Source organism: Balaenoptera borealis (genome assembly GCF_965194805.1).
Source record: "Balaenoptera borealis genome assembly, chromosome: 20".
NCBI classification, from domain to species: Eukaryota; Metazoa; Chordata; class Mammalia; order Artiodactyla; family Balaenopteridae; genus Balaenoptera; species Balaenoptera borealis.
Window position 1 is genome coordinate 49,154,230 of NC_138879.1, and position 27,814 is coordinate 49,182,043.

Sequence of the window (27,814 nt, forward strand, 5' to 3'; positions counted from 1 at the left end):
GTCAGGGTGTTTGATACTGGCGTTGTCTTTCTGCTAAAAGAAGGGTTTTTATGCCATGCTTCAGTCCCAGGAGCCTTGGGCACAGATGGCTCCCAGTCATGGAAATGCCACTGTGGGTGTGGAGGGTTGGTTTTCCCAGCACCAGGGAAGCTGGTTTCCATGTTAGCGTCTTAGCAGGTGGGCTTAGGCTGGGCTACAACTGATGAAATGTCGGCAAGGGACCTTTCAGGGGCTCTCCCCAGACCCCCTGTTCTGCCTACCTCTTCCTGTGGCTCAAGCCCTTTGGGCAACAGCTAAGGGTGGGGTGTCTTGTCTGTTCCAGGGCCCGGAGTTCAGGGAGTTTCTCCTCACCAAGCTCACCAATGCAGAGAATGCTTGCTGCAAGTCAGACAAGTTTGCAAAGCTGGAGGTGAGAGCGCGGTTTCTGATCTTCCTCCTGCCCTCCTGGACAGCCTTTCCTGGGGGTCTATTCTTGGGGGCTGTTTAAGGTGGGGAAGCACCATCTTTGCCCCCCTAAGCCTTCAGCCTTGTGTTGATATGGAGCTCTTTCTTCTTGCGGGAACTCCATCCAAACTTTAGGTCTAGTCAACCATTCACCAATCATTTATTGAGTATCTACTGTGTGCTAGGCTCTGTTCTGTTCCCTGGGATACTGGGATACGTGAGGCACAGTTTCTGCCCTTATAGAGCTCATAGGCTGATGGGAGACAGGTATGATGCAGTGCGCTGGACTGTGATGGAGACCAGCACAGAGGCTGCTTCTGCTGATGGGGAATGGAGGGTGTGTTCAGGGAAGGCTTCTTGGAAGAGGTGGCTCTTGAGCTGCTGAGTCTGGATATCTGATGAACCTTTTGCCAGGAGGAAAGAGTGGGGAGGGTTATTCCAGGCATGAGAAACAGCATGAGCAAAGGCCGGGCAGATTCAGAGCATGACTTTGTGAGGGCACTGCAGAGGGTTGGATGTGGCCTAAGGAGGATTCATGTGGGGCCTGGAATGGTGGGAGGCCCACCTAGGGATGCTAGTTGGGTCAGATCAACTAGAACTAGAGGTGATGAGTCCCTAATAAAGTGCAGGAGGAGGTGGGAGAGAGGATAGATTGAAGGCGAGGAGGGCAGGAAGCGTGACCAGTTAGAAGCTATTACGGGAGTCCAAAAGAGACAGTGACAGTGTGCTTACACCAGGCACAGGAAATGGTCAGAATCAGGAAGACCTGATGGACGCCAGTATATAAGGGTAGGGTTAAGTGGGATTGGTGGGGTGGCTCTTGGGCCTTTGTCTTGGGCTCTTTGCTGACATGGGGACCACTGGAGATGAGTTCTGTTTGGACCTGCTGGTTGGAGGTGCTGGCAAAGGCTGGGTTGTGGAAAGGGCTGGTCCTGGTCTATGTGAATGGCGCCCCCTGGAGGCTGTATACATGGCCCTGGACGCACATCTGGATGGAGAAGAGCTGCGGGCAGTTGGGTACGTGGAGGCGGCACCTGGGGCAGAGATCTGGGCTAGGAGGCATCAAGGCAGAGCCATAGGAGGGCAGGATGGCCCAGGGAGAAGAAGCAGAGGGAAGAGTGCAGAGGGCCTGGCCCGGAGCTGTAGTGTTAGCTGCAGCATTTGTGAGTGTGGATCTCAGCCTGGATATCGGTCCATACCATTGCTGGGATGCAGTTGGCCAGAAGAGCAGCCCTTGGGCCAGGTGTCGGGAGCCCCCCCAGGGAGGGGGCACAGCTCTGCCGTCAGTGCCAGCTTCACAGCCCCCACCCTCTTCCCTTCCAGGACCGGACGAGGGCCGCCCTCCTGGACAACCTTCATGATGAACTCCACGCCCACACTCAGGCCATGCTGGGACTGGGCCCAGAAGAGGACAAGTTTGAGAATGGGGGCCATGGGGGATTCCTGGAGTCTTTTAAGGTACGGGCACAAGAGCGGCTGGGGATTGCTAGGGCAGGGAGGCGGGGGGTTGGGCAAACAAGGGACGACAGCAGGGCAAAGGCCACGTGACCCTGAGACCAGAGCCCAAGTGCCAGCCAGAGGTGGCAGGACCAGCAGGGGCATCACAGATGTTTGCAGAGGGCAGGGGTCTCAGGAAGTGTGAGTGGTCAGAGCAGATGACAGTGTCTCTGGCATCTTCCACATCCTTTCTTTGATCTGGATCATCTCCTCATCAGACTCCTGGAGTCTGGTAAGAAGGAACAGGGGAAGAGTTAGTAGCAGGAGAGGAGCCCGTGCAAACCAAGAACATTCCTGCTTTCATCTGCCCCTTTCTGTGGTAGGGGAGCCCAGGGCAGGATGGCAGGAACAAGGAAACAAGCCTTAGGAATCTTCAGCAGCCAGTGTGGGAGACTGCAAGGATCATTCCCAGTTGCCAGGGCAATGGAGGACCTGGCCAGGGCTGGTGGGATGGAGTTACAGGCAAGTCCTCGGGGACTTTGCAAAGGGAAGAGCTTTCTAGCCAGAGTGAGCTACTAAAATAAGTAGTGAGCTTTCTGTCCCTGGAAGTATTCAAGTAGAGCTTGGACAGACACTTAGCTGGCATGGGGTAAAAAAGGTTCATCATCACATGCTTGCCAAGTGCATGTTGGTCCACCCAGCACTTACATCCAGCATCCGATTTGAGGCTGGCTGTAATCCTGTGCAGTTGGCAGAACTTGGGTCTTGTTATTTTTCACTCACACACAAGGGGATAGGCTGAGAGAGGCTGAAGGGCTGCTCAAAACATTACACCTACAGGAGAGGTAGAACCTTGTTTCAAACCCAGATTTTCTGGTTTTTAGGTCAGTGTTCTGCTGGATTGCCCATTGCAGAATGATTTGTAAAGCTACCATTTTGGTGGCGGTATGTGTGGGGTGAGGGTTAGACCTGCCTATATTAGAATCCCAGCTCTGTGCGATCCTGGACATGGTCTTTAAAGTCTCTGAGCGACAGATTTCTTTTCTTTTCTTTTACATCTTTATTGGAGTATAATTGCTTTACAATTTTGTGTTAGTTTCTGCTGTACAACAAAGTGAATCAGCTCTATGTATGCATATATCCCCATATTCCCTCCCTCTTGAGCCTCCCTCCCACCTTCCCTATCCCACCCCTCTAGGCTGTCATAAAACATCCAGCTGATCTCCCTGTGCTATGCAGCAGTTTCCCGCTAGCCATCCATTTTACATTTGGTAGTGTATATATGTCAATTGAGCGACAGATTTCTTATCAACAGCACAGGGGTGATCAATAGGACCTCTGTCATGGAATCAGTGGGAAGACTCCTTGAAATAATGCCTGGAAAAGTACATGTGGCCTGGAATACAAGAAATGCTCAGTAGAAGTGTTAGCTGTTATTACTGTTTTCATGGAAAGTGAAAGCTTAACATACATTATTCCATCGAAAGCCTCATGACTGCCCTCTGTGCCCTGTGAGGAAGGCTATTATTATGGGCATAATAATTTTGGTATGATAATTCGTACCCAATTTTAATAATGATGGGTGTGATTTTACATGTGAGGAAACTAAGACTCAAAGAGACGAAGCAATTTGTCCCAAGTCACCCAGCAGACATGGGAGTTGAATCTGGGTTTGCCAGATTCCAAAGCCTGTGTTCTTAACAGCTACATGACACTGCCTCCTGGTTCCCGACTCCATTAAGATTCCACCCATGCTAGCCCAGCCCGGGCAAGCCTGGGGTCCGTCCCTCGCTGCCAGGCTGGACCACAGAGAGCAGGGCAGGGCTCTGATGGCCTAGTTGGGGCCAGCTGCTGAGATTCCTCATGGGGGTGGGGGTAGGGGCTGAGCTGCTCGCCTAGGCTGGTGGGAGATTCCTGGGGCATCTGTTTCCGTTGTGATGGACAGTGGCAGCCAGGATGAAATAGAAATTGGGAAATCAAGAAGAAAGGGGGATGAGGGATAAGAGACGAGATGAAAGGGGAGGAGAGAGGGAGCCAGGTTGGCTAGCCCAGCCGAGAGAGGGGTGAACGTGACACCTGGTCATTAGGAAAACCTTGTAGGCTCTGCCCCCCATCATAGCAAGTGTATCAAACTGTTCCCGCATCCCACAGTCAATGTAATTGATGTAAGACTTGAGCTACAGTTGACTAGCTGACCTCATGTTATATTTTGCAGACATGTAATGAAGCAAATTGCTTTCAGTTTTGCAGGTTTCTTTCTGTATTTGGGAGTTAATAATTATTTTTTTCAGATTTCAAATATTTTTATAACCTGGAAAAGCTTATAGGCTGTGGACAGTGGATAAAATGGCCCAGCAGCTACAGACAGGTTGTGAGTCTAAGGGCCATTTGTCCAGGCCCTTCCCTCCAGCAGGAGAAGCAGTTGATCTGTCCTTGACTCCACAGGGTCTGACTTAAAGGGCTTTCCAATAGAGATACTTCAAGACTTTATCATCGCTTGTCTTTGATCCTATAATCCAGGGAACTCATCTTTTCCGCCCTAAATCCTTCCATCTGTAGGCTGAAGATAGACCCGCTTCTGCATTCTGCTTCCCGGCTTATCTCCGAGGTAGCACTGCGGGGCGAGGGAGGGGATGGTCACAGTCACGCAGTCACGGTCATGGTCAGTCACACAGAGTAAGCCTTCAGAGCTCTGCCGGTTATGATCAGCTTTTTTGCAAATCCTGCTGGGTTTACTCTTTTGCCCTGTCGCTTCCGTCATTGCCCTCACGTCTCCCAAGCTGGGGGCAGGCCAGGCTTAGCAGCATGGAGCCCAGTGGCTTGAGGGATTCTGATGTTTGGGTCTTGCCTGTGGCCAGGCCTGTGGTCTGACCCAGCTCAGGAAACTGTCTCTAGTTCTGGTATTTCTTCATGGGCCCCTAGGATGGTGCTGTGTGTCAGAATCATTGGCATTCCCTTGGAGTTCCTCACCCAGACCTCCATGGGATCCCTCTTGTAGGAATGGTGCATGAAATGACTCCAGGAAGAAAAGTTGCACGTTTCATCTCGTTCCTGTCAAATTTTCATCTCACAGGTTCAGGGAAACATAACCAAGAATTCCTAGGACTAAAAGTGATCTCAGCCATCTCTGCCCTTGCCTCTGTGGCTGTTCTTCCCCCACTATCCAGGGCAGTGACCCTCTGTCTCTGTCCCAAGGAGCAGACCCATCACTGCCCTGGGCTGTGCTGCCTGGCACCTCACACTACTTAGATTAGCTCTTCACATCTTACTTCAGTCCCACTGGCTCTAATTTAAGCTTTTCTCTCATGAGAAACAGAACCATTGGTTTATGGACATCTACACCTGCTTCTCAAACTGAGGTGCTTGGAGATATTCTCAGGAATCTGCTAGTTCTACGAACACTTTAAAATTTAGCATTTTTACTTTAGATGATAATCTAAATATATATTTAGATTAAATATATATTTGCCATTAAACTCACAATTAAGAGACATTTCTATGGAATAAGTAGGTTTATTGCAAATGCAGCCCATGGGACCACTGCTGTTGGAGGTCCGTGGACATATTTTTGGAGTCTTGCAAGAAGTGTTTTCTTTATAAAGGAGTGTACATTACTCACCTTTGAAAAATACTGATCTCTAGACAGTTGTTCTCAAATGTCATTCTCAGGCACTGCCAGCTGTTCATGGTGTTTTTATTGGTCCATAATGAAATGAGTGATGCTACTTGATGTATCCACATGCTTTGTACCTAAAACAAATGTGAGCCATGTTTTAAGAAACACTGAGCTGGCCCTGTCCTCTGCCGACCTCATCATGCAGAAAGGGGATGGAGGACCAGGGAGGGGAAGGTCACCCAGTGTCATTGGAACTGGGACCACAGCAAACAGGGAGTTGTCAGGTGACTTTCTCCCAGCGTCCGAGGGACTGTGATAGTTGATGCACTGGTCTGATCTGACCCCTAGTGGCAGGAAAGGAGCACCAGGCTGCAGAAGTCCCTGCAGAGGTACCTGCAGGCGGGGCAGCCCTGTAGCTCATGGATTGGAGCTCTGGTCTTTCGGGGTGGAGATGCAGAGGGATAGTTCCTTCTCCCGTTGGGCTGCTAGAGGGACAGAAGACCCTGTTCTGGACCTAGGACTTCCTGATTAGGAGCCATCTCAGCAAGACAGCAATTAGCATCTTTCTCTCCAAGGGCCCCTGCCTCGGTTGCTTGCCTGGTACCGATAGGCATGTCCCCTTCCGTGCTCATCCCTGTGCACTGAGTTTGTTACATTGAAACACACACGAAACCCATGTAAGCAAGCGAGGTTTGTGGTTGACCCAGAGGAGACGTACTCCCTCGATGATACCAACTGGTGCTCATCCCCCCTGGTTGAAATGAAGTGACATAGCAGGTACCGAGAAAGTGACTCCCTCTCTCTTTTTTGACTCCCCCCAAGGAGAACTCTTTCGAAGGTAAGCCGGGAGGTGAGCTGAGGGCAGGGAAACCCTGGTGACTGGGGATGGTGATTGGCTGGGAGGAGAGCAGACTGTGAGGACAGGTAGGGACAGCTGTGTGAAATGTGGAATAGACAAGTCTAAGACTCCAGGGGCCAGAAATGGTAAGACTTCAGGTCAGCGCACGGAAGACCTTTCCAGAGGTCAGGCTGTCCGCTGCTGGAACAGGCAGCCTTGAAAGCAGTGAGCAGCCTGCCCCTGGGAAGATGCAAGCAGAGGAGTGGTGCACCATGGCCTGGATGTACAGGCGCTGAGTGGGAGCGGGTCCAGATGGTCCCTGCAGAGCTGATGCCCCTGCAAAGGCTTCACGTGCCCTTTCCCTCCTGCCTCCCTCTTCCCTGCCCTCCATTCTTGTCTTCACCCTTTACCTGATCTTCTGCCCAGCTTGAAAAGGCTAGTACTTCCCGCTCTATATCACATTGAAACGTGGAATACTTGTCACTGGGTGATTTTGTCCAAATCAAGCATTATTTTAGGGTTTTGAGGTAGCCATAGTCTCTCTCTCCTTCGGTCCCTAAGGGTGGGGGAGGAGGGCTGACCCCGAGCAAGCAGGTAACACACCAGGTGTCCGGTCATGTGGACACACCCTGTTTTATGTCATCCTCGTGTTTACAGACAAGGGGACTGTCTCCAAGAGGTTCGCATACTGTGCTGGGAAGAACCAGCATTCAGACCCCTTCCTGTTTGCTTTGAGCAGCAGATGGCCGCCCTGCACCTCCCTGGAATTCCACATCAGCCCATCACCTCCTCCAGCTTACCTTGTTGACTCAGACAGCAGCACCAAGGGCACTCAAGAAGATTCTTCCCAGACTGTTGGAGATGTCTGGGGGGAGAGGTGCTGAAGCTCCCTGGTTTCTCATCACCCTTAGTCCGTCAACCAGTTGAATCATATGTTCAATATGAACCACTTTTGGGGATCCTGGGACCCTTCTATCTGGGGCCCAGGTTCTGATTTGGGTCCTGGCTCCATCTCTTACCTGAGGTGTGACCTGGGTAATCTTTCACCTTTAGGGACCTTTTATTTTATTTATTTATATTTGGCTGCATTGGGTCTTCGTTGCTGTGCACGGGCTTTCTCTAGTTGCGGCGAGCGGGGGCTACTCTTTGTTGCGGTGTGCGGGCTTCTCATTGCAGTGGCTTCTCTTGTTGAGGAGCAGGGTTCTAGGCACATAGGCTTCAGTAATTGAGGCACGTGGGCTCAGTAGTTGTGCCTTGTGGGCCCTAGAGCACAGGCTCAGTAGTTGTGGCACACGGGCTTAGTTGCTCCGTGGCATGTGGGATCTTCCCAGACCAGGGCTCGAACCCATGTCCCCGGTACTGGCAGGCGGATTCTTAACCACTGCGCCACCAGGGAAGTACCGGGACCTTTTCTATCAGTGCCATCCTCTCTGCATCTCAGAGTGGCAGGATTCAATAAGATCATGTATGTGGAGCTCAGTAGACCAGATACCATCACACAGGGCTTATGACCCATGTCAAATCTTCTCTGGAAAGAGACATCGAGGAACAGATTAGAATGTAAATGATTAATTGACATGTCATTGTTGATGACTGTAGTGGTGGCGGCACATGAGGGCACCAATGGAATGAAATGATGCTGAGATTTATGGAGCACTTGACTCATTTAAGGAAACTTGATGTTTATCCAGGGACCCCTCAGAGTGGTACTCCACCTCTCCTGCCCTCAGTTCTCCAAAGGGTTCGTGACTTAATGATCTTTGCGGGATGAAATGAATAGAATGTGCTGGCTGTTTTAACCATGTTGCAGGAAACTGTTGCTAGGTGACTCTGTTCTGTGGTCTAGAAAGGGAGAGAGAGGGAGAGAGATGAGGTCCCTTAAGGGGTGTCTTTGGCTCAGACGGGAGAGCCTAGGTGACATCATCAGGAATACAAGGCTGGTAGGCTCCATGCTTATTTGCAAACGGTCCTCGTTTCTGAATCAGCTTCCCTCGTCAGGACAGAAAGGCAGGCGGGTTGTGGTCCTTGGCTGGGTCAGAGCTTAGAGAATTCCTGACCTTGGGGAGAGACCCCAGGGGTATCTGCTATTTGGTTTGGGAACAACATTCGTGCTAATTTCTTGGGGCCACCTTGCCATAGACCAAGCTCTTCTCTCGATACTTCAAGGGAGGGAAGGAGGTTAGTTCTTCCACACAAGACCATCTGGAGGTTGGCACGTGGAGCGGGTAAGCTGACACGTGTGTGCGAGTGCGGGAATGAACCCAGTGAGGATGAGAGCAGCGTCCTTCTGCGTCAGTTTTCTGGAGCTGAGGTTCTGCTGGCTCACACAATAAGGAAAATCCATTAGTTCCCTTAAAGCAGGGCCCAAGGTGGCTCACGGTCACCCAGGCTCCTTCCCCTTTCCCCTCTGCCATCCCCTGCTCGTCAGCTTTACCTCTCAGGCTTGACCCCTCACAGCCCCAAGGTGGCTGCTATGGTTTCAGGAGCAGACATGTCACATCTCTTTTGGGAACATTGAGGAAACCTTTCCACAAAGCCCCCAGCAGATGTCCCTTCATGTTCCCCTGGCAAGGGCATGGGTGATGTGACTACCTTAGATGGATCATGATGTACTCCTTTGTCTCATGGAGGAAGAGGGGGACATTGGATCAACAGTGGCTCTGCCAGCAAGGGATGTGGGGGGAGGGGGATGGCAGCTGTATGTGAGCAACTAGCGATATCCTCATCCGTGTGTCTTTGCACATGGACCTGAGGCCCTGGGGCCTTGGATGACTAATGAATGCAGAGGGCGCACCCGCGGGCCCTGGGTCTTTAGCATTGCCCTACTTGCAGGAACGTGTCTTGTTCCCCCAGATGACTTGTATGTTCCTTGGAGGTTGGGGCTGTGTCTTCCACTTCTTTGACTCCCTTCCCGTTATTCTCCCAGTTCCTGGCACAGTGCCGGGCACACGAGAGGCACGCAACAAATGCTTATGATTAACAATAAGAATAGCCACATTTATGGGGTACTTACGATGTGCCGGGCCCTCTGCTAAGAGCTCTATATGGAAGCTCACCACAGCCCCACAGTGTAGATTTCCTCCATCCCATTTCACAAGCATGTCTCAGAAAAGATGAGGAACCTACCAGGGGCACCAGCTAATGGGTGATGGAACAGAGACCCCAGATATAAATTCTGGCAGTTGGACCCTGGCACTCCATGCTTGTGACTGCTAAGCTGCATTGCCACCTGGCCGTATTATTGAGTGACTGAATGAGTGATTAAAGGGAAGTGGTGGGAGGGTTTGCGGGTTACTAGAGAGAAACTTCCCTACCTAGACTCTCAGGTCATCTTTGAAGGCCTCCAGAACCACGGAGCGTCATCCACATGCTAGGTAGGATCCTGTGGGACTCCCCTTGTCAGGAAATCCTCCCTTGGGTCGATCTGAGAACTGCCACTGCCCTTGAGTCCAGTTCCAGACCAACGTAGGCCTGCAGGTCCCTCCCTGCTGCTGGCTCAGCAATCTTGATTTTAGCTCTTCTCATCCTTGCATGCTCTGTGACAAGCCCCTGACCGTCCTGGTTGTCCCCTCCTGGACACTTCACTGTTTGCCCACGTACCCTTTGCTCTTCGGTGGCCCTAAGTGGGCCTGAGCAGTTCTGTGCTCCCAGAGACCCCACGCCTCTGCCCGGCCTGAGTGTGCATCTCCTCCACTAGCAGCTGTGCCAGGTCGCAGGCTTGTCTTCACAACCTCTTAAGCCTCTGCAAGTGTGAGGGAAGGCTTGATGCACAGAATAGTAAGAGCTCCTTGTGGTTCAGCAAGGCGAACGTATTCCACATTGCACAAAGTGCACTTCGGCATGACGGCAGAAGGGATATCCAGTGTTTAAACACAGAAGCACACTTAGCTTGCTGCAAAAAAAGAGTCAAATTGGGGGATCCTGCATGGAGCACATCATTCCCGTTTTAGATGAGGAAGCTGTAGCTTGGAGAGGTGGTAACTAGACCAGGGTCACCTGGGTTTAGTGAGCTGTCCAAACCTCACTTTCCTCACCTGTAAGATGAGGATAACAGCCTTTGTCCACCTTTCTGGGAGCTGGGGCACTGACCCCTCAGACTCCCCCTGGCCGGTGTCCCCCCTCGCCTCTGCCTGCAAAGAGCCACCCGTGCCCAGAGCATAGGATGGAATGTGTGAAAATTCTCTGCAAACTGTAGTGACTGTAGTGTGGGCCACAGAGAGAGAGAGAGAGAGAGAGAGTGTGTGTGTGTGTGAATATGTGTGCACAGGCTGAAGGCTGTGTCTGCAGACCCTGTCAGGTGGGACAGGGTCAGCTAGAGGGACCAGACTCCAACGCTTAGGCCCCCGTCCCCTGCTCTCCCCACAGAGGGCCATCCGTGTGCGCAGCCACTCCATGGAGACCATGGTGAGCAGCCAGAAGAAGCAGCACGGCGGGGGCATCTCCGGCAGCCTCAGCGGGGGCATCTCCCATAACAGCACGGAGGCCACCAAGACTACCTTCTCGGTGAGAGCCGCAGGCCCTGGGGCAGCACGTGGGTCCTGGGGAGGGTCCCCCAGGCCTCAGCGGGGGAGGCTTGGGCCAGGTGATGAGACCAGTGACGACAGAGGGAAACGGAGGCTGTTCTGGGGCTGAGCCCAGGCCCTGCCCTCCGAAATGGAGCCTCCATCCCGGGTAGCGCCTGGGGCTGGCCCGGCCTAGAGGCCCTCCCGTTGTCCTGTTCTCTGAGTTTCCTCGACAACTGGGCCTCCTCCTGAAGGCCGACCCTGCAAAATGGGCCTGAAGCGAGTTTCTTTGCTTGGGAGCTTGGAACCCGTGACTGTGAGAAGAGTGTCCTTGCTTTGTTATTATTAATGGTAACAGTAACTGCCGTCCACTTGCTGTGCACCAGGCACTGAGTTAAGTCGTTCACAGACATTATCTCATCCGATCCTGTGACAGCTGTCTGGGGTAGGTATTGATGTGTTGGTTCTCCATTCCTCCTTGAGGAAAAGGAGGCCCAGAGGTTTTAAGTAACTTGCTACAGGCCACCCAGGTAAGCTGAAGAGCTGGGATTTGAATGCAGGTCTCCCTGATCCAAAGTCGAAGCTCTTAGTCATTGTGTAGACGGTTCCCAAGGAAAGCCTGGCAGGTCTGTGGGTTTGAGTGTGGTCTGCTCACACCAGGGGCTGGCCAGGGAAGGAACCAGTCAGTCCTTTGAAAAAGCAAAGGGACTTTGGATTTGTATAGACTAGTCTTTTCTTCCCCTTTCTTCTTTTTTTTTTTTTTCTCTTCTCTTCCTTTCCTCTCCCCTCTTTTTTTTCTTTTCATAGTGGAACACATCCACCATGATACCAATGATTAGTATTTTAAATGGTCTTGCATAATTCATTTAACTTACCAAATATGTTCATAGCTATTACCTTGTTCCTCCCAGAACGTCTGTGAAGTGAGAAGGGCAGAGCAGTTATCTTCATTCTGTGGATGAAGAGACTGAGGCCCAGAGAGTTTTGTCACTTACCCAAGGTTGCACAGCATGTGGATGGCAGAAGTTGGGGCCTGGGTTAGAAGCCTGGTGGGCTCTAGAGATTGGCTGTAGGCTCTTGTCTCCCCCTCCTCAGTCTCGCACCTCTCCGTGGTCCCCCTGTGTGTGGCCGAAGCAGGGCCATGTTCTTGGGGGGCTCCCTTTGCCCGGGGCTGCGTGTGGACCTGAATCTGCTGCTCCCAATCTGTCTTATTACTGTGACACCAGCTTGGACCCATTTCTTTGTGAGCAGCTGATGGAGAGTCAGGAGCCATGGGCTCTTGTGCTCGTCTGCTGCTGATTTGCTATTACGACCTTGGCCGAGTCTCCTCACCCCTCGGCTCCTCAGCTTTTTCACTGGTAAAGCGTGAGGCTGGACCAGGCCTCTCCCCAGGCTCTCAGCTTTGTGGTTCTCAGTCTGTGACCCCGAGTCATCCTGTCCTTATAAATATGCAGGGCTCTCCTTAGGGTGGCCCTGACCCCGTGTTCCTCCAAGAATTCTGGTCTTTGGTAGATTGTTACCTGGGGCCACGAGGTTTGGCTTAAGAACACAGGAAAACATGCTGCAGGTGGCTTGAATCTTAGGGTCCCAGATCCCATTACTAGATCCCAACCTTCCTGGCTGGCTTGCTGTTTTCTGGGATCTCCTCCAGACCAGCTGGGGATTGCAGGACCTATTGTAGGCCAGAAAGGGGGCTAAGAGGAAGGAGAGCTGGGTTTGGGGGTGTGGTCAGCACTCATTCTGGCGGTTTCATTGGCAGCCTCCGGTGGCAGTGGCAACAGCGAAGAACCAGTCACGGAGCCCCATCAAGCGGAGGTCGGGGCTCTTCCCCCGTCTGCACACGGGCTCTGAAGGCCAAGGGGACAGCCGGACACGATGGTAACTGTCCCTTGTGGGGTTTGTCAGCTCTCACCACTGCTGCAGCCGTCAGATGGATGCAAGAGCCGTCAGATGGATGCAACCCATCCTTGGGGAGGGCTTTGCATAGGTTCAGGAGATGGCTTCCTTTTGACCCTGGTCCCTCCAGGGACCTGCACACCCCCGTCACCCACTCAGATCCTTATCCACCGAGGCAGATTTGCCTGGTCTCTGCACAGGACTTTCCAAAGTTGTCCTTGTTGCCTTTTGACCCAAACTAGAAACATTGCTTGGATTCTTTTTTTTCTTTGCCTCCTTTTTCAGTGCTTACTCAAATGTCCGCTCTTATGGAAACCTTCCCTGATTCTACCAGGCGGAGTTCATCAAACTTTCCTCTGGGCTTCTAGAATGTTCTCTCTCTCTCTCTTTTTTAAAGCAACTCTCGTACTGCATCATACTTAACCAGTTCCTGCTAATGGTCTTTCTGATCCTTTAATCACTGAGCCCTCTTGTCATTTAATTCGGCAAGCAGCATCGCTGAGTGCCTGCCGTGTGCTGGGCTCAGTGCTCTGACAGAGCTACAGAAGATGCAAACCTGCCTTCCAGAAGCTTACAGTCTTGTGAGGGAAAGGGAGGCTTTTAGGCCGATGTCCAGGCCTCCAAGTTGTCTGTCTTCAGCCCTGGATGGCACCATCCCCTGAGCTTGGGTGTGCAGGACCAGGGCCAGGTTTATGGAGGGGGATGAAAAGCTCTGTTTGGAACCTGTACATGTGAGTGAGTCCTTGTGGGCCCCCCAGGAGAGAAGGGCAGAATTGGGGGTGGTCAGAACTGCAGGTCTTGAGCTTAGGAGAGAGGCCTTGACTGGAGAAGAAGCGATGGGAGTCCCTGGGGGTGGAGGTGGTGTTTAAAGAGGGACCAAGGAATACGACCACACAGGGGGGTGTGTAGAATGCCTGGGGAAGACCTGCGTTTAAGGGCAAGTGGAGAGAGAAGAGCTGGTGAAGAAGACTGGGAAGAAAATGAGAGAGGAGAGAGCCTGGAGGTGTAGGGGTGAGGGAGTGGATCTTAGAGGCCAGGAGAGGAGGCATTCCAGGAGGGAGGGGCAGCTGTGTCAGGTACGCAGAGAAGTCCAGCTCAATGACCCAAACCCCTGCTCGGGTTGACAATTAGGAGGTCATTAGCGACCTCATTAAAAGTGCATTGAGGCACCTCTCGCCTCTGGGATGTCTATAAAACAAAAAGATAAATAATAACACATGCTGGGAAGGATGTGGAGGATTAGGAACCCTTGTGCATAGCTGGTGGGAATGTAAAATGGTGCAACTGCTTGGGAAAACAGTCTGGCAGTTCACCAGAGGGTTAAACAGAGAGTTACAAAATGTCCCAGCAATTCCACTCCTAAGTATGTACCCAAGAGAAAGAATACACGTGTCTACATAAAAACTAGCACACAGATGTTCATAGCAGCATTATTCATAATAGCCGAAAGTGGAAACAGTCCAAATGTTCGTCACTCATTGAATGGGTAAATAAAATGTGGTATATCCATAGAACGGAATATTATTTTGCAACAAAAAGGAGTGAAGTACTGATACCTGCTACAACACAGATGAACCTCGAAAACACTATGCTAAGTGAAAGAAGTCAGTCACAAAAAGACCACACCATATTGTATGATTCCGTTTATATGGAATGTCCCAAATAGGAAAATCCATCGAGACAGAAAGTAGACAAGTGGTTGCCAGGGGCCAGGGGGAGGGGAGAATGGGCAGTGATTGTGAGTGGGTCCAGAGTTTCTTTTAGGGGGGACTAAAATGTTCTAAAATTAGATCATGGTGATGGTTGTACGACTCTGTGGATATACTAAAAACCATTGAATTGCACACTTTAAATGGGTAAATTGTATGTGGATTATATCTCAGTAAAGCTGTTATAAAAATAGAAGTGCATTGAGGACAGGCCCATCATGTCCCCAGCAGCGGGCACCGGCTAAACAGTGGGTGTCTGTGCATGGTCTTTGGTAAACTAGAGGAGGAGGAAGCCCTGGAGCCCCGGGCCGGGAGTGGCCCACGTCCCAGCACAAGGGCCACCTCATCACCCGGATCCAGAACGTTCATTTTACAGTCTGTGTGAAGTGTGTCCCCTGGAGTTAAGCAGCGGGTGGCCCGGCCAGCACCCTGAGGAACCCATGTGTACTGGGTTTTTTCCCTGTTGGGTGGATGTCCCAGACCCCTTCCATTCCCTCTGTGGCCTGCCCTTGACCTGGAGCTCTGCTGGGTGGGATGGCCAGCTTGGGTGGGGGGTGGACTTGGGCTCACGGACATCAAGCCAGGACTCTTGCTTGATAGGTCTTGACTCTCACCCAGGAGCCTGGAGTAGCCCCTGATGGAGCAGAGAATTCTGTTGTCTGTTGCAGTGTCTGAGGGGGGCTCGGGTGGGAATGGAGGTCCGGTGGCCGTGCTCTGGCAGGGGCACTATGCCCCACAGGTCCCCATGGTGCTGAGTGCTGGTGGTGGGTTGGGACCTGGGCCCACGGCCTCACTCCTCTTCATCCTCACTTCTTCAGCGACAGTGCATCCAGCAACCCGAAGACCCCAGAGGGCGGACACTCTTCTCAGGAGATAAAGTCCGAGACCTCATCCAATCCCAGCTCTCCGGAAATCTGCCCCAGCAAGGAGAAGTAAGAGAGTGGTGGTCGTTGGGGGGGCTGGCTTTAGCCACCTGGGGCCCGGGAATATGTGCTTTGCTCCAGGCAAGCTGAGAGTCGGCGTCTCTTGCCTTGGGAACCCTCCAGAACACAAAAGTCCACCGGCAGGTGCACGCGGGGGGCTGCTGGTGGGCGAGCTCAGGCCTGCTGGGCCTGCCTCGTCCTCAGTCCCGGGAGGGCCGTGGCGGGGGTCTCGGTGTGTGACCAGGGCCTGCCTTCCTGTTCCCCGCAGGCCCTTCATAAAGTTGAAGGAGAATGGCCGAGCCAACATCTCCCGCTCCTCCTCCAGCACAAGCAGCTTCAGCAGCACGGCAGGGGAGGGCGAGGTCATGGAGGAGTGTGACAGTGGGGTAGGTGTGGCCCCGTCCAACCCTGGGGAGCAGGGGGGGCACCCTGGGCCCAGCCAGACACCGCTCTGTGCATCAACATAGGTACTGTGGGCAGAGCCCCGTGCAGGCTCTGCAGGCAAAAGGAGACGCGTGGAAACAGGAGAGGGCCCAGTCGGCCATCGCCACCCTCTGGGAGCAGTGGTTCAGTGGAGGGGCGCAGGGTCCTCCCTCAGAGTGACAGACGAGCAGCAGCAGGGGTCAGAGGCCAGACCGAACGGTGCCCCTGCCGTGGGGTTTCCAGCTGGAGGGGGGAAGGCTCAGCCCTCTCTGTGGGGCTGGGTCAGGGCTACCTCCTGGGGGGTGGGGGGAGAGGTTGGAATCAGGGGTGAAGGCAGCAGAAGGAAAGAGCAGGTCCAAGTGGGGAGTGAGAGGCAGTGGCTGCCCGGGGTGGGACCGGGGGGAGCGGACGGCTGCCTGTCTCAGGCTGCGGGGGTGGAGCTGCGTCACTCGCCCAGCCTCTCTCCCCAGAGCAGCCAGCCGTCCACAACCTCTCCCTTCAAGCAGGAGGTGTTTGTCTACAGCCCGTCCCCAAGCAGCGAGAGCCCCAGCCTGGCGGCAGCCGCCGCCCCCATCATCATGAGCCGGAGTCCGACAGGTCAGTGGCATCTCGTGGGCGGTGTGTACCGTGTGGCCAGCGGAGGCGGGGCTGTGGCCTGACCGTTGTTGGTGGGGCACGTGCCCCAGGCACGCGGAACTGGCCCGTTTCTATTTCAGCCCCAAAGTATTAGGGCCTCCGGCGCTGCCAGCTCACCGCATCGGTTCATCACCCTTCAGAGGCCTGTGTTCTCATCCCCTCCTCACTCGGGGGGAAACTGAGGCTCAGAGAGTTCAGTGATTTGCCAGGGGAGCTGGGCTTGTGTGATTGGAAAGCTGAGGCTCTTTCCCTGACCTCTCGCCTCACCCCACCACCGACCCAGGGCCCCTCTGTCCCAGCGACCATCCTGATAATATGGAGATAAGGGGTGGGAGGAGTGTTGCAGGTGGACAGAACAGCACTAGAAAGGCCTGGGGGGAATCCAGAGACTGTGTTCCGGACCCGCACGTGGTTCAGTGCGGCTGGAGTGCACGAAGGGGACACGTGAGAGAGGAGACAGTGGTTAGGACAACAGGTTGGGGCTGCCACGGGGACCCTGGTGAGGATTTTGCATTATCCTGCCAGCAGTGGAAGCTGTTGGAGGGCCTTCAGTCTTTGAAGGTCCTTTAAGTATAGAAGCGCCATCCAAAGGAGAGAGACCGTTTTGGCGGCTGCAGCTGGCTGAACAGAAAGGATTGGTGGGGAGTGGGCACAGGGAGGGAGAGCAGTGAGGGGTCACAGTGGCTGGTGAGGGGTGACAGGGCCATGGATCTGGGGGGCTATCTGGGGCAGTGGGAGAAGGATGCGGATTCAAGGGATGTACAGGCTCACTAGTGGGGGCTCAAGGAAGGCAAGGAGTCCAGGCCTTTCAGGGTTCTGTGATCCCTGCAGTCGGGCAGAGAAGGAGGAGCCAGCTCTGGGGAGAGGGCGAGGGGTTGGAGCCCGAGGGGCGTCCAAGCAGACATGTGCTGTAGGCACCACTGGGTGTTGGGGGTGCCTGTAAATCAGAGCCTTGGTCCTGCCCTCGAGGAGGGCAGCATAGTGTGGGGCAGGACTCTGGAGCCTGGGTCCAAATCCTGGATCTTCCACTTACTAGTGATGTGCCAATGGGCAGGTTACTGAGTCTTTCTGTGCCTCAGTTTCCCCAAGTGAAAAGTGGAGAGAGGGGACTAGTTTCTACCTCGTATGGTTGGTTGTGTGAAGAGCAAAAGAGAGACTTATAAGAGACTTAGAACTGTTAACCTAAGTATTTGTTAAACAAGGAGAATAAAACAGTAGTGTAATCAGTGGTTCTCAACTGGGGCACGTTTGGCAGTGTCTGGAGGATTTTTGATTTGCATGACTGTGGGACGGGAGGGTGCTGCTGGCATCTAGTGGGCAGAGGTCAGGGATACTGCTAAGCATCCTACAGTGTACAGGGCAGTCCCCACGACAAAGGATTACCTGGCCCAAAATGTCAGGCTGAGGTTGAGGAGCTCTAATCGAAATGATAGAAACACAGGGCCAGTGGGCCCACAGGGTGGTTTAAGCCACAGTGCTTCTGGGGTTCTCATGGTGAAGGAATGTTGGCAAAAGGCGACATGTGATGTTGGGGATAAGGGGAAGGCCTGGTTCACAAGCAAACAATCGCTTGTGTAGTGTGGCAACCCCCCACCCCCCGCCATGCCTGGGCAGCTGTGAAGCTGGGTTCTAATCCTGGTGCACCATTGGCAGCCCCACCTCTCTGAACCTCAGTTTCCTCATCTGTAAAGTGGGGTAGTAATACAAATTCCCTGGTTGTTTTTTTTTTAACAAGGCTTAATTAAATACTGAAGGAATGAATGAATCTATAATCAAGACTGGATCTGACTTGGTATTAAATAAATATCAAAATAAATAAGGTTTCAAGTAAAAGGAGGTTTAGAGTATGACTTGCTGAAGATCACCCAGGGCAGAAGGGGACCTACAACGGGTCTGTAACACCTGTCCAGTGCTTATTGCGACCCCACTGCCCATGGAGTATTTAACCCTGAGGAGCTGCCTCTTACCCACAGCCCCATAGGAGTTATGCTTTGTACCCGCAGGACCACGGTGGGTTTGCGGAGATCTGGAAACCTGTTTTAGGGGGAGAGACAGGGCCGAGCAGAGGGAGATGGCTGGGAGGACCTGACATCTGATCCTCCATAATCTCCGATGCCCTGGTCGTTGGTCATTTCACACCTGGGCTCCCTGGGGCCCTGAGGGGGGCTGGTGGGTCACACCGAGAGGTGATCATAGTGCTGAGTGGAACCCTTGAATATGAAGCATCAAGACTAAGTCAGCAGCCTCCAGGTAGAGTGTACTGAGCTGTAGATTCTCTCAGCCAGAGGAAAATCAGAAAGCCAAGTGGCCCCCCCAGCCAGTGGTGTGCTGGTAAAAATGTTTGACAACTGGCTCTCCCACCATACACATACACACACACACACACACACACACACGCACGCACGCACACATGTGATGTGTTTACTGTAAATTTTACTGATATAAAGGATCTGAAGCACAATTTATAAATAATGATAAAATATACAATATTCTTTTTTTTTAACATCTTTATTGGAATATAATTGCTTTACAATGGTGTGTTAGTTTCTGCTTTATAACAAATGTCCATTGACAGGTGAATGGATAAAGAAGATGTGGCACATATATACAATGGAATATTACTCAGCCATAAAAAGAAACAAAATTGAGTTATTTGTAGTGAGGTGGATGGACCTAGAGTCCGTCATACAGAGTGAAGTAAGTCAGAAAGAGAAAAACAAATACCGTATGCTAACATGTATATATGGAATCTAAAAAAAAAAAAAATGGTTATGAAGAACCTAGGGGCAGGACAGGAATAATGACGCAGACGTAGAGAATGGACTTGAGGACACAGGGAGGGGGAAGGGTAAGCTGGGACGAAATATACAATATTCTTTACTATAAATCGACAGAGCCAACTGATTCTCACAAAGCACCTTTACTGATATTTGCCCAACCTTTGTATCCGTAGACACCGTAAGGTTCCAAATGACGGACAAGTATAGTTCCGACATGAATGATGATTGATATTATTTTTTCAGTGATGTGAGCAACTTCTTTGCTGAATCAGATAATAGTTTTCAAATACTGGAAGAGTATTTTCTCAGTTTTTTGTGCCATTCACAATGTAATGGCTATAGACAAACACATTTTCAAGTCTAATCTATATTATTAACGTTTTCTCCATGAGTTTCTTAAGTCTAGACAAGAAAACAATTATTCAAGCTCTGATTTATAGTTTGCTGATTTCTCTGGTGTGAATACTCCTGGCTGACCTCAAGCGCCCATTGTGACATGGAGTTGGGAAGAACTACCGGACAGACATAATAGACATAAATAATCTTAGGAGAATAAATAATAGTAAAATGTAGTGAAATAACTAGGAAATGATAACTTCTGAGTATTTATTACCTTTGGGGTATATAATTTGTTTAATTGTAAGCTTATATAATTAAAAAAAAATAACTATGTGTAACAACCAGCTCACAACATTTCTGAAAATTTGAGAGTTGGCTCTCGTGAATCGGTGCAGGTCAGCTAAAGTGCCTAGTGGAGAGGAGGCCCCCCTTCTCCTGGCCTCCGTATCCAGCCCCCACCCTGGAGCCCCAGTGACCTCTGCAGCCCCACCTCCTCTCAAGGGCTTCCTTCTTTTTCCTAGACGTCAAAAGCAGAAACTCCCCGAGGTCAAACCTGAAATTCCGCTTTGATAAGCTCAGCCATGCCAGCTCCAGTGCGGTGAGGATCTAGGGGTGTGAGGGTAGTTGGGGGAACCTCCCACCTCCCACGCTCCAGCCTCGGCCATCCTTCCTGGGGGTGGAGGAAGAGGGCGCCTCACACCTCACATGGGGGGAGGGGGGGAGAAGCCCTGGTCAGATCTGGGGGTGCCGTTGGTTTCCCACACGGTGCAGGCATCAGCCTGGGGCTCGCCAGCCACCGTGGCCACGCTTCCTGTGTTAGAGCCACACCCTTGGACACGGGCAGGTTCCAGTTGGGAACTGTTGCTCCTGGGGTCTCATGTCCCTTCCCGGGCTCTCCAGAGAGCTGAGCACTGAATATACAGAAGCTGTAGTTGGTGGGGATTATGTTGTCTAGTTATTTAAAACTCTCATATGGATTTTTCTTGAAACAGGGTCACTAATGTGAAAGAGGAGTCCTTCGCTTGTCAAAGGTGGGTCAGGTGTTAGTCCTGCTGTGGCCACAAGGGAGGGTGTGTTACTAAGATTGGGGCACTTGTGGCCTGATAACGTGAGAATGGCCAGAGAGATCCTGACCAGCGGGTGGGCTAGTCACCTCTTCCCTGGAGCCTCTGTGATGGGGCCCAGCTCTAGATGGGGAAGAGGGCAGATGGTCTCGGGTGCCGATGGGAAGGTTTGCCTGATAGGATTGGGCCAGACTCGCTGAGTGGGTCTCCCTTCCCCACAGGAGCTTGTTGCAGCAGGCAGAGGGCAGTAGCCCAGAGCCCTCCTTCCTCACTTGGCCCCCTTGCCTCCCTGTTTCGGCAGCCTTTCCCTCCTTGTGTCTTTGGCCAGGGCTCTGGGCTGAGATGTGTCCTCCTTGTGCGTCCAGAGATGCTCTGGTCCCCTAAACATTGTTCGAGATGAGCCCAGGGAGGACCCTGCTCCCAGCCCCCAGCCAGGGGTGCATGAGGTTTACAGCAGAGCAGGGCATGGGTCCAGCACTCCACCACCAAGGCCTGGCCTCCTGCTAGGGCAGTTACTAGAGACCTTTCTGACTTCCCAGCCCTCTCCCTGCCATGGGGCTCCCAGGGGTGTGAGTCACATTTGGAACCAAGGGGAGGGGCACAGCTGAGCCCACGTTATGTAACCCTGATCTATGTAAATGGGAATGTTGACACTCACTCCAACTCCCATCATGTACTTCAGATGTCCGGTTCACCAAAGTAATGTTTATGCCCAACTTCTCGGGCTGTAGAAAGTCTGCACCCTTGTATTTGGCAGCCTCTCGTCCTAAGCATGTGTAGCCATGGGCACATATGTCTCCTTCTCTTCCTTTACCTACTATTTGGTCATCATCTCCCTTCTCCTTGTTTCTTCCAGGGAAGCCCGATTCTGTCTTGGAGAAGGCTCCTATTCCAGCAGTTTGGGGGTGCCGTCCACTACTCTGACCGTCACAGGCCTGCTTCTCCACTGGTCACCTGCCCACCAGACCAGCTGTCTGTCCCAGTGTCCTGACCTGGCCACAGCCTTGCCCATCCCTGCCAGCACCTCCCCCTCTCTGGACAAGGCCTCATTCCTCCAGGCTCCCCCTGCTCCTGACCGCCTGATGTGATGTGTGTCTGGGTCTTTTGTCATCTTGTTCTGTCTGCAGGGGAGCGAGTTGGGCAAGGGGGGATCTGGGTACCGGTCAGAGTCCAGAGAAGTAGAGAGAGTGGTGAGGTGGGCAGCAGAGACTGACAGCAGGATGCTGCACCCAGGCAGGGGCAGCGCCGTGTCCTGGACACGGCAGGAAGGAGGCTGTAGCCACAGCAAATGCATTTAGTGGTGGTGGAGGGACCATTTTTCCAGGAACCCAGATTTGTAGCCATCCTCGAAGGTGTCCTGATAGAAGTCGGTTCTGCCGCTCCCACATGTCTGGAGATCCCAAACTTCTATTTGCTTCTGTGCTGGGAGTTTCTTATCCATCTGCTGACATCAGGCCCAGGTTGCCTCTGTCCCTGCTGCCTGTGTATCTTGAGCCACGAGGCCGGTTGAAGCTGAGACCCAGCTGGGGGTGTGCGGGAGCGGGCGCCGGGTTCTTCCTGGACGTCCTCATTTCCCACAGGCTCCTGATGTGGTGGCAGTGGGAGAAGCCATCAGTCTCTCCCCTCTGAGCAGACGCTTTTCCCTTGAAGGGGTGGGCAACGGGAGCGGGAAGGCATTCAGGGAGAACCAGCAGCAAGTCCCGGGCACTTGGCCAAGGAAAACCTCAGGGCCCAGGGCTACGCCGGGATCCAGGTCTCTGCTGGTGGTGGAGGTTCGTGGGAGGCGTAGAGAGTTACTTCAGCCCACCCACTTAGGCGGGAGCCCGAGAGAGGGGTAGGTGGGCCCCCTAAGAAACAGACCTGAGAAGTGGCCTCTACCCTCTGTTTGCTAATGGGGGTGCTCTGGGCAGGATCTGAAATGTGAGGGACAACTGGTCAGGTTGGTTGGGCCATGTGTGGGTGTAGATCTTAGGTGTGGGAAGGGGTGGTGTCCTTCTGCAGTTTATGTGCCTGGCCTCTGCGGGGGCCCAGGGCTCTGGGGGGCTCTTTCTGGCTACCAAGCCCTTTGGTCCTAGCAGGGCTTGATCCCTCCACCACACTACCCCTAAGTCCTCCTCTTCCCCTCTGCAGCCACAAGAAGCCTGTAGGCATTTGTCACATCGGTGGGATTCCTGCAACCTGGGTCCCAGCTGGGTGCAGTTCAGACACTGCCTGTCACCTGCACCCTCAGCCAGAGAGACCTTTGCTGGGCTGAGCCAGCTCGCTCTCTGAGAAGCGGCCCCTCCTCCCTTCTCACCCATCTGAGTCTGCAGTGCGGCAGGTCATTTCTGCTGACTGGCTATGGTGGGGTTTAAGGCGAGGTATCCTCCAAGTTAAACAGAGTCTGAAGAGCAGACCCTTGAGGTGCTACAGCTCCAAGTGTGCATGGGGCCTTAGTGACTCAGGGCTGCCAGGGTGACACAGGCTGGGCACCTGCTTTATTGAGCAGAGGACAAGGATTTCCAACCAAATGCTTTATTTGCATTGGGATCTGGGCCTATTCCCAAGGCAAGACATATAAATGTTACACTTGTTTTTGACTGATGTGACAATTTCCCTGTTGCTTTTGCTTTTAGAGCAAAACCTTGATCCTTCATCCCCAACTCACATGGACTTTGTGGGATCCTATTTACAGGCTGGGTGGACCTCTTCCCTCATGCTAGAAATGTGTTTACTTGAAGTACTAGTCCGGTAAGATTTATTCTAGTTAGAAGGTCAACAAATGTCTGTTTAGCTTTTATTAAAAATCCCTGTAGCGGCACCCACTGCTAGGCCTGCGGATTCTGGCAGCGTTCTGTTGGCTGGGTTTCTGAAGGAACTTGAAAGGTCAAACTGTATTTCTTTAAAAACTGTTCCAGGTTCTGGCTCGCTTCTCTGGGTAGCTGGTATTTACAGCTGCCTGGTGGTTGAGCTGTGCTGTGTTTGTCGTGGTCTGGGGGTCCTCTGGGGTTTTTAGGTTGTCTCCATTCTGTCCTACTTGAGAACCTTATAGCCACCTTCCCCCACTGCTCTGGCTGCTCTCCCTGCAGGCCCCACCTCCTGGGAGGGCTTTGCCCCCTGCCTCTGAGCCGGTGGCCAGGATGGCTGGGTGTGTCCAGAGAAACTGAGAGGCGTAGGTGGGCCCCCTAAGAAACAGACCTGAGAAGTGGCCTCTACCCTCTGTTTGCTAATGGGGATGCTCTGGGCAGGATCTGAAATGTCCCTCCCTCTGGGTCCTGCCTCACCACATCTAGAAAGTTCATTCTGGTCATTCTGGCTTCCAGACCAGCCCCCGTGAAGTCCCAGGGCTGAGGGGGAAGGGGAGAACAAGGACAGGACAGTCTCCCTTTGCCCCTCTGGACCATGGGACAGGCAGCTTGGGTTCCTGGAGGCTGCTTTTCCACCCCCCTCTTGCATCTGCTTTGCTCCAAAATGTCTTTCCTTTTATTGCCCCATCCAGTCTTGGGGCTCAAAGGTTGCTCAGGCCTCATCAGACCTTGTGACTAGACTCATCCTGATGGTGCTCTTGCTGGTATTTGAGGTGTCCCATAGGAGAAGTGTTTCCTGGACGTATCTCCGGCTCTGGGACCTGCCTGACTCACGGAAGAAACTATACTTCTCAGGCTCTGTCGGGCATCCATATGCCTCTGCTGAGTTGATGCTTAAAAACAGATGCAGAAAGAGCTAGAGAGAGAAGGTCTCAGCTAGAGTTTCTGTCTGTGCTAACGAACGGAAATGGTGTTCTGGGAAAAATATTCTGTGGTTCAGCCTTGTCAGCTTCATCTCCATGTCCAAGCCTTCCGGGCCCCTTCTTAGCATCTAATCCGACCGTGTCACCTTCCAGATGAGAAACTTCAGCTCCAGTGAAGGGAAAACAACTTGCTTGAGGTCACATAGCCAGCTGGTGACAAAGCTGGGATGAGAACCCACAACCAGGGCCCTTTCTTTGGCACCACCTATGGGGTTGGTGGAACAAGTGACTGCATTTACTGCATTTGGAGAAGCCGGTGAGCGGGTGCCTCGGCACTGGCTGGGAGGTGTCAGCAGCCAAGGGTGCTGGTGGGCCTCAGTCTCTGTTCTTTTCATCAGGAGGGATGTTCCCTGGGATTTTTTAGTGAGAGCCGTGAGGTTTTGGCTGCGGCTTCGGCAAAGAAAACAAAGAGGGAAAGAGATTCCCAGGGACTGTTCCTCGGTGACATCAGTTCTTCAACCCTTGTCTGTAATGGGGGTGGAGACCAGGGGAGAGATGCAGTTAACCAAACCTCGCTTTCCCCTTTTTAAGTTAAGGAGAAAAGTGGTAAAAGAAAACTCTTTGACTCTCCCTGATGCTTAAACAAAGGTGGTCAATAAAAACCTAGGCTCAAGGGACGAGAGCCGGTTTCATGTTCCTACCCTAACTGTTGAAGGTGCCAACTCATACACTACCTTCATTCAATTCTGAGTCAACAGAGACAGGTCTGTTGCGGGGGAATGATCAGGGTTCAAGTAGATCTTATGGCTACCCGTGGCCGGCAGGGACCCCACAGGTCCTCCCCCAGACACCAGGTACCCCTCTCTCAGAGGCAGGGTGAGTCAGCAGTTTGCCAGGGCTGTCCCTGCAGCCTGGGGGCCCGGCTGGGACATTTTGCTAGCCTCTGATGGCTGTTTTACCACCAGTTCCTTACCCACTGCCATCCCACAGCTCCCTCCTTTCAGCTTTGGGAGAAAACCCCCACTAAGGCCAAGGACAGAAGAGCCCTGCCTGGTGAGAGACTCCTGGGGGCAGGGGCACTGTCCTGTGCCTTATCAGCCCCAGGGGGAGGGTGTTTGGCTGGAAGACTGGAATTTAAATGCCGTCGTTTCTGATTTTGTGACATTTCTGCTTGGAAGTGTCAATCCCCCCTTCCCACTCCTTAGCATGTGTGCCAGCTCTCCCCTGTCCTGGGCATTGCCTTTCCACACTCCAGCCTGGGCAGTGCTGCTGTTTAAGTGTGAAGAGATTCCTCTGTGTGCTAGAACCTGCAAAGCGTAGCTTGGAAATGATGATCCGTGTGATGATGACTTTTCTGTCTTTCCTCTTCGAGAGGAGGTGATTCATAGACCCCCGACTGCGTATGTAATGTAAATAGTGTACATTTAATTTATTGCTATGGTAGCACATTGTATTTGTTAATGTATAAAACAAATTCTAAAAGGTTGACAAATGTATATTTTGTTGCTTAAATGTGTCTTTGCAGAAATTGACAATAAATACGATATTTTGTGTCCATCAGAGTTCAGACTTCTTTGCTTGGGATCCCAGTCCTGAGCATCGCCTTTCAGGTCACCAGAGGTTGAATCCATATTCCCACGGGCTGCATCTGGCCTGTAGATGTGTTTATCAAGAATCCTCCCCACTCTGACCACCCACCCGCCTCAGTCTTCATCCTCGATATCCAGTCAAGTTGCTCTTCCCTCACCCTTGCTAGCTAACCAAGTTCCTGTTAATAATTTTCCATCCAATTCCTCACCCTGCCATGGGCTAGAAATCCCCATTTGTCCCTGTTGTATTTGGAGTTGAGTTCAATCTCTCTCCTCTATCACAGTAACCTCAAATAAAGTCTTCCTTGCCTTTTGAACTCTGGGGCAATTTTTCTTTGACAGGTAGCTAACTGCTCCCCAGCCCCTCTTTCTCGTCTACACGTCCACACCAGTGTTGGATGGGGGAAGAGGGAGGCAGAAGACAGGAATAAGACATTTATTAGGCAAAAGGCCTGTGGAAAAAAATGGGGAGGGAGCTGAAGAAAGCTGAAGAGCTGTCAGACTGCGATACAGGTCTGACCCCGAGTGAAGGAGAGATGGGAGGAAGCAAGGTGGGGTGGAGGCATCTTTTGATGTCAGTTCATTTCTAAGAAAATTCTAAGCAAGATGATTGCGGAGTCCCCTAGCTAAAGTCACTCCCCAGAGGAGTCCTGCGTATCACAAGAATGAGTCTAAAATCACTATCCCTGCCACGCCCAGGCATTGGGTGGGAGCAAGCCTGTGGGAAGTCTGGCTTTGGTGCCAACCATGGAATACAGAGATGGCTCTCTCAGAATGCAGCAGCTGGGACCGTTGGTCAGTGATGCCCCCTGCAGCTGGAGACTGGAGAGGCACATTCTTGTGGTTGCCATATAAACTCGCCCCAGTTATGGTTGGTTACAATTTCCCCTTATTTGTGGATAGGGCCACCTTAGCACAGGGGGTGGTTATAGCTCCTTTCTCTTGGTTCTCTCTGCCTCTCTGTCTGATATAAATCCTCCGTTGGTTCCTTGTGCTTGGCAGGCATTCAAATGCTGCTGTTTTGTCATAAAGTCCCCATGATGAGAGAAATCTACCTGCAGCCTTTGCTTAATGGTGTAAGAATTTCAAGCTCTGCTACCTTCTTGGTGTTCACTCATCTCTCAGGATGGTCCCTTATCCTCACCACCCACGCAGGTACCAATGTCTGCTGCTCTGTGCCATAACCTAGCACTCTTTCTCTTCATTTAGCATTTACCTTCTCCTTTCTCCAGACCCTAGCAGTGACAGGCGGTCTTGGCAATGTTAAGACAATCACCATACTTTGCCTCATTGGAGGATACGTTTGTAGGACACTCAGTCTTGTAGGAATAGAGAGGGACAAGCCAAATGCTCTCCTTCTTTCATGGAGCAAGTCCCCCCCCCCCACCCCTTATATCGCCTGGGGAATGAAGTAGGGTGTAAGTTTTATTGCTGGTTCTAATGAAATGGTACCTCTCTGCAAGCCTGGAGGGGCTCTCCATGGCTGGCTCCAGCGACCCAATGATTCTCTGAATTTGCAGTGCGGACTTGGTGGGTCACTGCTATGGCTGATTCCAACATCTGCCCTCAAACATTTAATGGTACCCCTGTGCTGCCATGGCAGACGCTGTTTATGGGAACCAGAGTGAAGTTCCAGAGAGAAACTCTGAGACGTAGTTATGACACCTAAGGGCAGTGATCCTCCACAGGGTACCCCCAGTCTCCATTTCTTCAGGCAGAGATAATACCTGTTGGGAGTATCAGGGTGTGGAGAAACCTTGTAGAAGGTCATCCCCACTTCAGACCAGCTCCCTCTACTCTCAGAACAGAAAATTGCTCTCATCTGGGGATGGCTTCTTAAGCATTTTTGCTTTAGGGTGCATAAAAATCATCTGGAGGGATTGTTAAAATGCACATTTCAGGCACCATT

The 27,814-nt window shown here is 52.2% G+C and overlaps 1 protein-coding gene across 13 annotated transcripts in view; it reads left to right on the plus strand.

The window, feature by feature from the left end:
* RAP1GAP2 (RAP1 GTPase activating protein 2) overlaps positions 1 to 25,873 on the plus strand; it is a 215,481-nt gene extending 189,608 nt beyond the window's left edge. For all 13 annotated transcript variants that reach the window (XM_082370628.1, XM_082370634.1, XM_082370633.1 and 10 more), the window contains 10 exons: positions 323 to 409; positions 1,768 to 1,902; positions 10,701 to 10,838; positions 12,597 to 12,715; positions 15,261 to 15,374; positions 15,634 to 15,751; positions 16,259 to 16,385; positions 20,065 to 20,141; positions 20,536 to 20,574; positions 21,464 to 25,873. In XM_082370628.1, coding sequence (XP_082226754.1) covers positions 323 to 409; positions 1,768 to 1,902; positions 10,701 to 10,838; positions 12,597 to 12,715; positions 15,261 to 15,374; positions 15,634 to 15,751; positions 16,259 to 16,385; positions 20,065 to 20,141; positions 20,536 to 20,544 — 924 coding nt within the window. In that variant the 3' untranslated portion in view covers positions 20,545 to 20,574; positions 21,464 to 25,873. The remainder of the gene's footprint in view (positions 1 to 322; positions 410 to 1,767; positions 1,903 to 10,700; positions 10,839 to 12,596; positions 12,716 to 15,260; positions 15,375 to 15,633; positions 15,752 to 16,258; positions 16,386 to 20,064; positions 20,142 to 20,535; positions 20,575 to 21,463) is intronic.
* Positions 25,874 to 27,814: the final 1,941 nt, after the last annotated feature.